The following is a 15,252-nucleotide window of genomic DNA, read 5'->3' as shown; positions in this document are numbered from 1 at the left end:
GATTATAAGTAATAATAATAATTATTATTACTATTTATTTAATAATTGGCTACTTAACTCCAATGGAATCTGCCTCATCAGAAAAGAAAGGTCATGAAAACTTTCAGTTAAAGATAGAAATCAATATATTGAATTCACATATGTCATTAAACTTTATTACAAGCTTTATCTTTTGTAATTGATTAAAAAATTAGCATAATTTGCATATTTTGTGCAAATATGTTAGGTTTGTTATAGCAGAGAGGAACCATGTGATATGAACTTTCTTTGTCTTAAAGCTGCTACTATAAATGACAACATTCAGACTGGTTAAAAAGTTGACTTGTTTGGAGAAATGGAGAAGTAAAAACTCTACTGACAAAAAATAGATTACCAGAAAAATACATGCATTCTCTAGCTTGTATAGATATGACTATATACTGTCATAAAGACATAGATAACGAGCAGGCTCTGAAAGAATGTTTACAACTGAAAAATGTTTTTATTTAAAATAAAATTTACTACAGTCATAAAGTACAACCATTCTATTGATATAAGGAATTGCACATGTGGGAGATTCAGAATGTACAATTCTTTTAGAACGATATACTTTAAATGCAGCCCAAAACTCAGATAAAAATACCTCAAAAGCTGTTGGAATTTGTCATGAACAAACAGCTCAAATTAGCATGGAAATATCTTCAACTAGTACATTTTCTCAGGATATTAATAGAGGTGAAATTTCTGAAAGCCCTGACATTCACAGCTCGAATGAAAAGTCATGGTAAGACTTTACAGTCTTGGTATGCATGAGAATATAATGGTAAGTCCAAAAGGAGAAGAAAATGATAGTAAGATGAAGAATAATATTCTTCTGATTTTACATATGCTAGAATAGAATAGAACAGAACAGAACAGAACAGAATAGAATAGAACTCAATTCAATTCAATTCTTTATTGGCCAAGTGTAATTGAACACACAAGGAATTTGTCTTGGTGCAAATTTCAAGGTAACCCATTTATCTACATATAAATACACATACATACACAGTGTATGAGTTTCAAATCTATATAAAGTGTCTTTGCTTATTTACTGTTTTGTTACTTGTTGATTTCTGTTTTGGGGGGGTTTACTGTAAATTATCTATGGATTTTTAAAAATTAAGAGCAGCATGGATATATTTGAAATACAAGTAGTCCATAGGGAGCTTGGGGCGGGGAGATTGTAACTTTGAATGGTCATTAACCAACCAGTTGTTAGTCAAGGGCTACCTGTAAATACATAAATTAAAATAGACACCTTATATTACACTGAAATAGGCTTCTACAGAAAAGGACATTCCACTGGTTGCCTAGTCAAAAGGTTAAGAATGCACGAGAAAAGGAAGTAAATGCAGTCTCTACCTTTTCCCAATTCTTGTCTCTGAATTGCTAGGTAGAGTTATTCTTATTTAAAATTTGTTCTATTTGAGGGTTCTTATGGATTAGGGAGAAAAAAACTGTACACGTGGCAACTTCCATATTCACAGTTCCTTATTTAGCTAGAGATTAATGCTGAAGACTGCTACTTATGCTTGATTTTCAAACATGGCCTTTTATAGTCATATACATAGAATTGGTTATCATCATGCAAAGTGAAATTCACAGCTAATTCATTGATTTTTTCCCCACAAAATTGGTAAAATTCACAAGTCTTTATATATACCATGTTTCTCATGTAATAAGCCTGGGCCTTATTTTTTTTTGAGCCCCGAAAAAATGGCTAGGATGTCTTTTCGGGGGTGAATTAATTTCTCCCCCCATGCACCCTCGCACTACCAGCAGCTATGCCTCGCCACCAGCCACTCCTAACAGCCAATCATGGTGGAGCGTTTCAGCCACTTCTCAGGTAGGGGAGCCACCTCCGTAACTTCCACAGCTCCGGCCGCTGCTGCCGCTGTTGTTGGAGACGGCACTGGCAAGAGAGGAACAGCTGCAGCTCGGCCTGGGCTCTTGGAATGCAGAAACGGGCTGTGCACCGGGACTTTTAGAAACTTGCAGAGCCCGAGGCTGGAGCACCAAGGGTAGCAGCAGCAGAGACGCTCACTCGGCTCTTCTCACGCCCACCCAGCCACTTGGGATTAAACCAAAACGCAGCGTGCGGCGCTCCCAGGTACCTCAAAATGTTTTTTTCCCTGTTGTTACGGGAATGGGGGAAAAGTGGGAGCGACTCAGACGCTGTTGGAGAAGGCGCTGGCGAGAGAGGCGCCAGCACTGGTGGGAACCGTGGAAGCTACAGAGGCCTGAGAAGCGGCTGAAACGCTGCTGGCAGACATCCACGCCAACGCCGCCCACCTGCTGACCCGGGTCTGCAGCAAAGGCGCTTGGTCGGGGTAAGGGAGCCCTCCATGCTCCGCCATGATCAGCTGTTAGGAGCGGCTAATGGCGAGGCGTAGCTGCCCGCGGGGCGCTATTAATGGCAAGTTCCCCCTGCCTTCCCCCCGCAATTTCGCATGTTTTAAAATAGGCCTAAATTTGGGGGGAGGGGCTTAATTTCATTTTATGCCTAGAAAACATGCTGGGTCTTCCTATGGGGGGGGGGGCATATTGTTGGAGAAACACAGTATATATATGTATTTCAAGTCAGTCTTCAGCAATTGCCTGGACAAGTTCTAGCAGTTTTCTAGGTAAGATTTCAGAAGTGGTTTGCATTTGCCTCTTTTCTGCAACAAAATGAGTGAGTGGCTCAAGATCACCCAGTTGGCTTTCTGCCTATGGCAGAAATGAGTTCACAGTCTCCTGGTTTCTAGCCTGATGCCTAAACCACTACACAAAACTGGCTGTCTCTTTACATATTTACTATGTATTTTTTCTGTTTTCTCTGAACTGATAAGAGGAATACTTTAGGGAAGATTCCAATAAAATAAGAATTAAATCCATAAATTTATTATTATTCCAGAATTTGTTTTTATTAAATTCCAACAGGCCACTGAATATTTCAAAATTATTTTTTCTTTTCAGGGAAGGCAACAGAAAATTTAATTACTTTTTAGAGAACTATCCTCTAGTGTTTTATCTCAAAATTTGTAAATATTTTGTAAATATATTATGTTCATTATAATATACCATATAGTAGTTCTATAGACATTGTTTCTTTTGAGAAAAGCATAATAATTCACTTTTTAATTTAATAAATATTGAAAACAGAGAATCTGGAAGTATGTTGCAATATGGAAAAAGAGAAAGAAAAACAAAATTTTACATCAGATGTACCTTTCCAATCAGTTGCATTAAAAACTGTCCAGACCAAGTATAATGGAAATTGTCAAAATGCCAATTTGGGTTCCGGCAATAATGTGAAGAATGTTTCTTCAAGTAATACACAGTTCAGTCAAATTGAAGAACAGCATACACCACGAATCCTAGGTAAGCAATAAATAAATACATGAGAATTGACAAACCGATGTTCAAGCTAAATAAAACATGGCTATTATTAATTTAACTTGATTAATTTATCTAGCTTGAACCTCTATTTATTAATGATCCTCAGTTCACAAAAATAAAGTCAGCTTTTCTGGAGGACATTGTATTTTGTCGGAGGACTAAATTCATAGCTTGAGGATTATAACAGTCATTTATAATAAAGACTCAGATGATTTCTGTGACATAGAGCACCTTTTACCAACTTAGGCTGGGTTCGAGCTGTTGTTCTGGGAGACTTGACTGCAATAATCTATGTTCAATTGCTTACTATCTGGATTACTGTAATGCATTGTAAATCAGGTTGTCACTAAAAACATTTTGGAAACTAAAGCTGATGCAAAATAATGCATCAAGAATTGTGAAGAGTTGATTTAATCATATTACATCACTCCTGCCCTGCTTGGACTGATTCCCAGTTCATTTCTGAGCCCAATTGAAAGTGCTAGTTTTGACTTATAAAAGTCTTCATGGTTTATCACTTTGATAATTGATGGAACAATACTTCTCAGTTTTATGCCCATCCAGACCTGTGATCATTTTAGAATCATCTCCATGATACATCCTTATTTTATTGTAAAAGTTGAAAGACAGTTATTAGAGAAGAAGTCTTTTTAAATGTGATGCCTTTTCCAATATAATGTTACCCACCATTTTGTTAACTGATAGACTTTCTTGTTCTCCCCATATTTTAATTTGTTAGTAAAGTGTGTAAATGAAAGCACACCAGATTGATGGCTGCGTAGTTTCCAATTGAACAAATCCACTGTCAAAGTATTTTGCTAATAGGACGTTTCTTCTAATATTCAATTGGAAAATGCTTCAATTCTTGAAACTGAAATTCATTTATTTGTATTATGGACTCTGGAATGAGAGAGAAGATCTTAATCTGCTATGTGCAGTTATTTCAGCATGTAAAGAATATTATCACACATTCTTCAGTCAGCTTTTCTTTTTTTAGAGCATGCAAAATTTACTGAAAAAATATTATGATAAATTGGTGGAAAGCAGCATCCATAGAGGTCAAAGAAAATAGCAGGCCTTCATTGGTTTGTATTCTAGTGGATGGGTTAAAAAGGTTAAAAGGACGTTTTGTGAATACGAGGTTCCCTCCTGACCACCATTTGTCAGAGTTGTATAAGCTCTCTCAAAATTTTAAACATGACTACCAGTTCAAAAAGATTGGGGACCTCTCATACAGCTTCTGGTAACAATTTACTATTTCTTTTATTTCAGATTCTTCACAACCTAGGAAAAAGACTAAAACAATTATTAGTCATCTGCAAAGTACTACAGCAACTACAATAAATAAGAGAAATGCTAAAGGAGAAACTCATTTGCATTTAGCTTGCAAAAAAGGAAAATTACCTTTAGTGAAATCTTTGATAGCCTCTGGAGCATGTGTAAATCAAAAAGATAATGCAGGTCTGGTATTTTAACCACTAGTTGAAATTTTTTCTGCTAAACTGAAGCTCAGAAATGATGTAATAATTTCTAATTACAGCTGCTTTTCTTTGCTGTTATCAGAGTTAAACAATGTCTAACAGTATAATTAGTTAATGTGGGACTCTGTTGTAATATTTATTTGATCAATATATTTAAATGAAAAGATAGTCTTTGATTAATTACTCTGTGTTTAGAGACTGTTCAAAGTTACAATGGCACTGAAAAGTAACCTTTTTGTTCTGTAATGTTTATTAAAGATATTGATTACAATAGTAAAAACTAATAGCAATAGCACTTGGATTTATATATTGTTTTATAGTGCTTTACTGCACTGTTTGAGCAGTTTACAAATGTCAGCGTATTGCACCAACAATTTGGAGTCCTCATTTTACCAACCTCGGAAGGATAGAAGGCTGTGTCAACCTTGAGTGGTCAGGATAGAACCCCTGACAGCGGGTGGGTTTCTACCGGTTCTGTCCCCCTCTGTAGAACCGGTAGCTCTGAAGAGCAGCAGACAGAACCGGTTCTATGTCTGCTGATGTTTTTGCCCACCCACCCACCTGGGCTGTGACCTGATCTTTATTTCCTGATTTTTCAACTTCAGCTGCCGAACGAGGCACAGCTGCAGTTAAAAAAACAAGAAAAGGCTGTTTCAAAGGCTGCTTCTCAGCAGCGGCGGCGGCAGCAGCGTGCTAATGATGTGCTAATGACGATTGACAGGCACGCGGCTCACAGTGGGCAGGGAAGCCATAAATCCCAAACCGGTTGTTAACCCTGTCGTATCCCACCCCTGCCTGTAATAGTGCATTCTAATCACTACGCCACCATGGCTCTTAATGCAAACTAAAAAAGAAAAGAAAAGAAAAAAGAATAATGTGGGAGAGCAACCATCCCAGATGGAAGGAGGGCTCAAGCGAGGGATCAGCCTGGAATCAGTACATAAACACAAGAGGGCTAGCTCTGGTCAGAGCTAGACCTCCTCTGGAATACCTTAGAGCTTTATCTAGTCTTTCCCAGGAGAAAGCTGCCAGGCTGGGGAGATTCCTTTATTATAGGCAGAGAACACTAAAGTAGCTACTTTGAACTCTACATGTCTGGGTCTGGTTGTTTGGACCTGACAGATAAGAAATAATAAAAAGTAGAAGGAAAACCAAAAAAAGAATAAGATAAAGAAATATATAAATATTGATTTCCAACTTTCATTACAACAAGCATGGACAAATTCAGGAACTTTTCATTCCCTATAAGATTAAAGATATCTCTCCAACCCATATCTCATCCTTTATAAGCAAATCCATACAATATTAATTTTTCAATCCTAGTATCAGCAAAAAGTCTATAAAGAATTCAAAGAACTTTGCAAATACCTTATTCTAATCTTGATCAAGTAAACTAACTTTATACAGGTAGTCTTCAACTTACAACTACAATTGAGCCCAAAATTTATGTTGTTGAGTGAGAATTTTGTTAAGTGACTTTTTGACTTTTTTTGTTAAGTGATTTTATGACTTTTCTTGCCACATTTGTTAAGTGAATCACTGCAGTTCTTAAATTAGTAATATGGCTGTTAAGTGAATCTGGTTTCCCCATTGACTTTGCTTATCAGAAGGTCGCAATGGGATCACATGATTCCAGGACACTCCAACAATAATAAATGTGAGTCAATTGTCAAGCATCCAGATGTAAACCACATGACCATAGGGATGCTGCAATGGTCATAAGTGTGAAAAATGATCATAAGTCACTTCAGTGCTGTTGAAAAAACAGTCAATTTCTTTTGTGTATCCAATAAAGTATATTTTTCCAAATAATTCTCTAGGCCTATGGCTTATAGTTCCACTTTTGGTATTTTCTCCGTCTTGTCAGATAAAATTTGCTCCACACCTGTATCATTAACTGGATCATTAATCTGTTTGCAACTTTCTTAGATGAAAATCTTACTTAGCTTTATAGATAACAGTTTTAAAATGGTTGATAGGCAATTTCCAAAATGGATTAGAAACTGAGACTTGCAAATTTAGGTATCCTTTAAAAGATTCTGTTTTTGTGAGCAAGATGTTTAATCTTCTCCTGGTGCTGAAACCCACAGACAACCACTAACCTGCAGTCTCCTTATAAGGAGCAGCCATCTGGAGCCCATGTGGTCACTCTCCTTATCTAGATAACCAGTCTACTCACTTTTTTAAAGTCTTTGCCGAGGTCATGAGCTTGCCATGTCTCCCTTAGATGTCCTGAAAAAATGATATTATGATTGGCTTTTGGATTGATGGCTGTTGAGGCATCTTCATGGTCACATGTTCATTTGGGATCTTCACAACCATTTGGGATCTTCACAACCAGCTTCTAACAAGCAAAATCAATGTAGAACCCAGCACTGAAATCACAAGTTGCAGTCATATCTCACTTAATGACCATGTTGCTTAGCTGTGGAGCTGCTAATCCCAAATGTGATCAGTAAGTGAGGACTGGACTACCTACTTCCCTCTGCATATGGTATTCACAAAGTCCCTTTTCTTCCTGATACAAATTCTACAATCTCAGAACAGGTTATGCAGTTCTTTGAGTTCAAGCTAATATGATACAATTTTAAAAATATTATCTATGTAATGGTTACATATATGTGTGAAAAAAATATGTGATTGAAGCATAAATTCAGTGTCATGCCTGAATTTGCTTTTACTAGGTTGGACCCCAATTCATGAAGCTTCTATCAGGGGATTTACTGAGATTATTGCAGAATTACTAAAATCTGGTGCTGATGTAAACAGTAAAAGCTTAGATGGTGTTTTGCCCATTCATGATGCTGTTTCAGGCAACCATTTTGAGGTATGGCGCTAACGAGACTTTGACTTAATGCAGGATTTTCTATTTGGTTTCAGACCCTAGTTTCATTCCTTTTTAAGAAGGACTTTGATTTAACAAAAGTAGTGGGAGGGAAATATGTAGCAGATGGTATGTATAAATGATTCATAACCAAGTATGCAAGGTCCTGATTTCTAATGTCTGAGAAAGTTGGCTTTCGGATACTCTTATTGGAGCAAAAAAGTAAGGTACTGTGAGGCAGGATTCAACTTAATTTTGAGATTTGAATCATTTACTACTACATTATTAATTCTATCATTCAATTCAACTGTTACCATTAATATTCCTCCTCAATTTGCTCAGTGCTGTCATATAATTTGATTTGTTTTAATTAAATAAATGTTTCATTTCACTAAATTCATGCATAAATACATTGCCTGGATTCTCACTGCATGAAAGTAAAATTCAAACAATGTACGAAACCAGCACAGTAGTTTATGAACCATAATTTAAGATATGGTATGTTTTGTAAATCAGTTTTTAGTTATTTAATACAATCTACCATAATGCACAAAATATGAACCTAAAGATTGAATGTTGACTTTGCTATTTCAATAATACATTTATCAATGATTAACTGTAGTTTACTTAACCTAAGTATTTAAGTTCACAGTATATATTAAATAATAAATGTGGACTGAGTAGACGTATTAGGCTAATGTATTCTTGCTGATTTGTGTTAGTGAGAACATAGCCAAAATCTAGACTGGTATAAGATAACAACATACTGTAAATGTGGTAATGTACTTATAGCCTTAGCAGTTTCTGAATCAATTTCTCAGAAGAAATTGTTAAGAAATATATTGCAGGCAGTACAGTTGCTGTTGCTCCATGGTGCAAACCCCAACGAAAGAAACAACAACGGGGAAAATGCCCTGGATGAAGCTACTTGTGACCAAATTAAAAAGCTTCTTAAGTCTTATGGTGCTACTGAAGTTAAAGAGACTGTTTTGATGGATCATGATGCTGGTATGTTATCGTCATACAAATTGTAAATTGTTGTGCTCTTTACAATATTTTAAAGATGATTTTTTTAAAAATATTTGTTTTCCACAGTTCCAGAATTATTTTAATGTATTTATTTTAACTATTTAATTAATTTTAATTTAATTTAACGAGCTCAGTGGCACAGTGGTTAAAGTGCTATACTGCAGGCCACTTCTGCTTGACTATCGGCTGCCTGCAATTTGGTAGTTCAAATCCCACCAGGCTCAAGGTTGACTCAGCCTTCCATCCTTCCGAGGTGGGTAAAATGAGGACCCAGATTGTTGGGTGCAATATGCTGACTCTGTAAAACCACTTAGAGAGGGCTGTAAAGCACTATAAAGTGGTATATACCATAAGTTTAAGTGCTATTGCTATTGCTAATTTATTGAATTTCTTCTAAGTAAAGGAAATAAGCCTTATCAAACTGTCTGCTATTCTACATATGTCAGTCATACAGCCTGAGTTGCAAACCAGTGCTAATGAACTACAAATAGCAGAAAGTGCAGGCTGCTATGAGACGTTGGCCAAAAAAGTCACATTTTGTTTTGCTGTGCCTCCCCATCAGATATAATGTGCATTCCAGCATATTTATTTGTTTGACTTTTTAAATTGAAAATACTATTTATTTGCCATGTCTTTACCACTTAGTTCACATTTAATGCTCATTAATCCCGCAGTGATAAACTCCTGAAAATGTTTACAATATACAAACAGTTTAATTTAATTGAGGACTAATCAAAGAATAGAATAGAATACCTTTATTGTCATTGCATTCTATAAATACCATGAAATTTGAAAGCTACTCCAGCACAGTGTCCCAAACACCACATCACAATCACACTACAGAGTATTTAAAAATTAAAATAATTAAAATAATAATTAAAAACCTAGTCTAAAACCTATCTAAAACATATAGTAAGTTAGATAGTTTAAAAATGCCACTATATACATAGGGCTAAATCACATATGCATTGTTTGATTCAAGACAATTATTGCCTTGGAAAAGAAACTGTTTATCAGTCTATTAGTTCTCATTTTAAGACACTTATAACGCCTCCCTGATGGTAACAGTTCAAAATATGAATGTCCAGGATGAGAACGGTCTGTGGAGATTTTTAGTGCTCTACAGAGGAGTCTGGTCTTCGCAATCTCTTCCAAAGAAGAAAGAGAGCAACCGATGATTTTTTGTGCTGTGTTTATAACTCTCTGGAGCATCTTCTTATCCACTACAGAGCATCCAGCATACCACACCGTTACACAGTATGCCAAAATGCTCTCGATGGTAAAACGGTAAAAAGTAACCAGCAACTTCTCACCCAGACCATTCTTTCAGCAGCCTCAGAAAGTTCAGGCGCTGTTGGGCCTTCTTTGCAGTAGCCAAATTGTGGACTGACTAAGTAAGGTTGTCAGAAATATGAGTTCCTAGAAATTTAAAACTATGAACTCTTTTCACACAGTCTCCATTGATATATAGTGGGAGAGGCTCTGCTTTGCATCTTCTGAAGACTATAATCAATTCTTTGGTCTTTTTGATGTTCAGGGTGAGGTTATGACTCTTGCACCACAAGACCAGTCTGATAACCTCTGACCTATAGGCCATCTCGTCTTCTCCTGATATGAGTCCCACCAACGTGGTGTCGTCTGCAAATTTTATTATAGAGTTAGTGGGACAAGAGGGAGTGCAGGTGTAGAGTGAATACAAAAGGGGGCTCAGCACACAACCCTGTGGAGAGCCAGTGCTGAGAGCAAGAGTGGAGGAAAAATAGCTGCCAATCCTAACAGTTTGGGGTTTGTTAGTAAGAAAGTCCTTTATCCAACAGCAGATGTGAGAGGAGAGGCCCTTTTCTAGCAACTTCTTAATCAGTATATCTGGAATGATGGTATTAAAGGCTGAGCTGTAATCAACAAAAAGCATCCTTACATAGCTCCCACTATGCTCCAGATGTTTCAGTGCAACGTGGAGAGCCATGGCAATAGCATCCTCTGTGGATCTGTTATTCCGATAGGCAAACTGGTATGGGTCAAGGTTTGATGGGAGGCAATCCTGTATATATTTTAAGACCAGTCTTTCAAAACACTTTATAATTATGGGTGTGAGAGCTACTGGTCAATAGTCATTTAAAGTATCAGGAGAGGGCTTTTGGGGAACTGGAATAATAATGGAAGTTTTGAAACAAGATGTAACAATGGCTTGTGTAAGAGAAAGGTTAAAAATATTTGTGAACACACCTGCGAGCTGGTCAGCCGATGCTTTGAGTACCTTCCCAGCTATCCCATCAGGGCCAGCAGCCTTTTTCACATTCACTGCTCTAAGCACCTGCTTCACATCATACTCTTGTACTGTGAACAGTTGAGTACCGGTGGTTTGTAGAGGCAGTGTGTTCAAAGACCTATTCAGTTCGAATCGGGCAAAGAAGCAGTTCAGTTCTTCTGCCAGTGATGCGTCCTTATTGATCGATAAGGGGTTGCTGCCCTGTAATTAGTGATGTGTTTAATTCCCTGCCAAGCCCGTTGTGGATCATTATTTATGAAGTAGTCCTCAATCTTCCTTTTATAGTCCTTTTTTGCCTCCTTGATGCCCCGCCTCAGTTCCGCTCTTGCCTTGTTATACCAAACCCTGTCCTCAGACCTGAATGCCATATCACGTGTCTTGAGAAGTAATTGCACGTCCTTGTTCATCCAGGGCTTCTGGTTTGGAAAATCCGTATGCGCTTATTCACAGTAACTGTATCCACACAGGTCAAGATGTAAAACAGTACAGTTTTTCTATATTCCTCCAAATCCTCTTGTTCAAATAAATTCCAATTAGTATTTGAGAAACTGTCCTGCAGCTGATCAAGTGCTCCCTCCGGCCAGATCTTGATGAGTTTGATTTCAGGCTTAGTTTTCCTTCTGAGGGGTGTGTGTGCTGGTATAACAAACAGTGATAAATGATCTGAAAGTCCCAGATGTGGAAGTGACACTGCTTTATATGCATGCTTTACATCAGAATACACATGATCAAGTGTGATGTTTCCCCTGGTGGCACATGTCACATACTGAGTAAATTTGGGAAATAAAGTCTTTAAGCATGCCTTATTAAAATCACCAGTTATTATATGAGCCCCATCAGGATAAGCCTTAAGTTGTTTATTTATTGTAATATGCAAATATGCAAGTGCAGTGCTAATATTTGCATCAGGAGGTATATAAACAGCTGTAAAAATCACCATTCTCAGTTCTCTAGGTAGATAGAAAGGTCTGCACATGTCTGTCATCACCTCTAAATCAGGAGAGCAGTATCTGTTTATAACATGGCTGTTGGTGCACCAGTTATTATGAACGTAGAAACAAAGTCCACCTCCTTTAGTCTTACCAGAGTCCTTATTACGGTCTTGTCGGTGGATGGTACGACATGCCAGTTGTAGTGAGGCATCGGGAATAGCTGAGTGAAGCCAGCTCTTTGTAATAACTATCACACAGCAGTCCTTTATCATGTGATTGCTTGCTGCCATCAGATTAATCTCATCCATTTTATTGAGGAGTAACCGAGCATTTGAGAGAAAGATACTTGATGGTTTGTGTGGCTGTCTTTTTAAGCAAGTTAAAACTACTGCTCTGCAGCCCCTCCTCCGCCTTCTCTCTCTGCACCGCCTGCACAGTTTAAATGATCCCATTACAATCCATGGAGATCCTGGTGATCTTGCTATCGCCTCGGGAATACTGTGAGTCCTCTGAAAATCCGACACAATAGCTCTAGCAGACTGTAGTCCATAGCATATTAGTTCTTGTTGGGTGTAAACCTCCCCCATGCAACAAAACTCAGACACATATATCACCAAACACACACACCAAATCAGAGTGAGAAGCCGCTGCAACCGAGTGTGCTACCATTTTTAACGGAATTAAAGGACAAGCTGATTAAATCTATAGTGTGTTAGGAATGGCTTGCCAATTGAACAGGATGTGGTAAATAGCATATATGTTCATTTAGTTACCAGAAAGTTATATTTAGTGATAAGACCAATTATTGAGTTTCCCATACATACTCACAAGTTGAATATTTTCCTAGGTACTTTACATATTGTAGCATTAAGAACCTTTAATTTTCCTAGACATTCAGATGCTTATGCTGTTTTTTCTTTCACGCTGTATGTTTCATTTGGTGTTTATGGCACAAGATAAATCATAAGATAACAGATAAGAGAATCCTCTTGAATTCTCACATCAGAAAAATAATTTGAGATATAAATCTGGAATTGACTGAAAGCCCAATTATATTGATTTGGCTTAAATAATTTCTATGTCTTTTGTTATTGTGATGGGTTCTTAATTTAGGGAAAAAAGAGCTGCGCAGATCAAGGCTTAGGAGAAAATCTGTTTGTTATGATTGCCAAGAAAAGGAAGATCTGGTTTTAGCTGGACAAAAATTTACCACAGTAAGTATAATAGCTCAATAGTGTATAGTACAGTAGAACCGTGTTACCTGATTTATACCAGTGGATCCTGAATTAAGCACAAAGATTGTGTAATATTATGTTTTAAGCTACCTTTCAACCTATCTCCCCTAAAACAAGCTTACAAAATGTTCAACTTGAACAAATCCTCCTTCCTCTTCTAAAGCAAACCCTTGTGATTTTTCCTCCCGAGTATTAAAAGACAGCAGGAATAGAGTTGCTATTTCCCAAGAGAGTCACAGTCCTTTAAACAGCTGCTAAAGATAGCCACTATTGCAAAGGAACTCATTATAAGAAGAGGAGGAATTATAAAAGCTTGTTAGGTCCCAGTAACAGAGGCAGAAATAGGAACACATATCTATCTAAGTAGACTTCAGATAAAACAACAACCCCATGAGATACAAAGTTAAAAATTAAGTTTGGTAGTTTAATTTAGTCTTTTTTATGGTCACTGACCAGAATTCTGCAGATTAACGAAGTAATTAAAACAGTTTCTGTTCCAAGTAAAATATAAACATAAAAGTATAACTAAATTACTCTGGGTATCAAGATGGATCATGTATTACAAACAGCATAACAATATTTTGCTATATTTAAAGGAACGGTTTGACAGGAATAGCTGTATATAAAAGAAATTAGTTTGTCTAATTTTATCAAGTGAAGTTATGAAAAAGATCTATGTCCTCATAGGAAGACAGTATAACAGAATATAGGCTATAATTTAGTTTAGGATAGAGTTGGAAGGTACCTTTGAGGTCTTCTAGTCCAACCTCCTGCTTAGGCAGGAAACCCTATACCATTTCAGACAAATGATTATCCAATCTCTTCTTTAAAATTTCCAGTGTTGGAACATTCACAACTTCTGGAGGCAAGTTGTTCCACTGATTAATTGTTCTATGTCAGGAAATTTCTTCTTAGTTCTAAGTTGTTTCTCCCCTTAATCAGTTTCCACCCATTGCTTATTGTCCTGCCCTCAGGTGCTTTGGAGAATAGTTTGACACCCTCTTCTTTGTTGCAACCCTGAGATACCGGAACACTACTATCATGTAACCCCCTAGTTCTTCTTTTCATTAAACTAGACATACCCAATTCAAGAAACCATTCTTTATATGTTTTAGTCTTTAGTCAATGCGTCTTTCTCAAAAGGGCACAATTGTAGTTCACAAGAGCTTGTTTACACTTGAAAGCAGCTATTGGGAGTGTATTAAAATATGTTGATGCAGGATCCTTGGTACTCCCTGAGCTTGGTTGTTTTGTTGCAGTTGTTTCATTACCAAACTAAGTAACGTCATCAGTTCTTGCCTTAGTGCAGTGATGTCAAACTCACATTGTCATGTTGTCACATGATGTATCGTGATTTTTCCCCTTCTCTAAAACTGGGGTGGGCGTGGCCAGCATATGACGTATCCGGCCACGAGTTTGACACCCCTGTGTTAGTGTTAATCTCTGCTCATCTGGGTGTTGATTGCTGGTGAAAAGGTGTTTTGTGTCTATTTGTTTCCTAACATTTTCATCTTCATTGTACTCTTATAATCTGTATGTTGAGTTTGCTTGGATTCCTTAAAAAGCTACAGACAAATGCTATATTAACGTCCTTGATAACCAAAGACTTGCTTGCCTTCAAATCAGAAGTGTGTGTGTTTGTATTTTTTTACTTCAGTTGCAAACTGTCTTTCTTTAATAGACTTAACAATGGCTTGGTTTTGACAGCATGAATTACTCAATGAAGCATTGCTGGACATAGAAAATAAGCAGGAGAGGTTGTTGCTGTTTGAATTAAAATGCCAAAGAGATGCAGGTAGGGATGAATCACAGTTAACTTATGAAAGATTTGTTTTCCATAAATTGATGATAGATTATAATAGTTACATTGTAGTAATCAGAGTTTTACCTTAGCAAAACAATTGCTGGACCTCACATTATAGAGACTGATGTGACAAATGAGGTTAATTGTGGGGAACATTGGCAAGGTGTTGGGAGAAAAGTTGTTGGAAACTTGACCAATTCAGCATCCTGTAGATTTGTCTGTGTGGCCGATTATGTTATATGCTATTTGTTGGCTGTGGAGGCTATGTTTGTTCCT

The 15,252-nt window shown here is 37.1% G+C and overlaps 1 protein-coding gene across 2 annotated transcripts in view; it reads left to right on the top strand.

Moving 5' to 3' along the window:
- ANKRD31 (ankyrin repeat domain 31) overlaps positions 1-15,252 on the top strand; it is a 49,458-nt gene that overhangs the window by 22,740 nt on the left and 11,466 nt on the right. For both annotated transcript variants that reach the window (XM_087958269.1, XM_087958270.1), the window contains exons 7-12: positions 3,166-3,384; positions 4,675-4,863; positions 7,568-7,710; positions 8,556-8,715; positions 13,051-13,151; positions 14,880-14,967. In XM_087958269.1, the coding sequence (XP_087814395.1) occupies positions 3,166-3,384; positions 4,675-4,863; positions 7,568-7,710; positions 8,556-8,715; positions 13,051-13,151; positions 14,880-14,967 (900 nt within the window). The remainder of the gene's footprint in view (positions 1-3,165; positions 3,385-4,674; positions 4,864-7,567; positions 7,711-8,555; positions 8,716-13,050; positions 13,152-14,879; positions 14,968-15,252) is intronic.

The sequence above is a fragment of the Notechis scutatus genome, chromosome 2 (genome assembly GCF_049901735.1).
Source record: "Notechis scutatus isolate UNSWTSFEM ecotype Mainland chromosome 2, rNotScu1.2, whole genome shotgun sequence".
NCBI classification, from domain to species: Eukaryota; Metazoa; Chordata; class Lepidosauria; order Squamata; family Elapidae; genus Notechis; species Notechis scutatus.
This window is presented reverse-complemented; position numbering and strand designations above follow the sequence as displayed.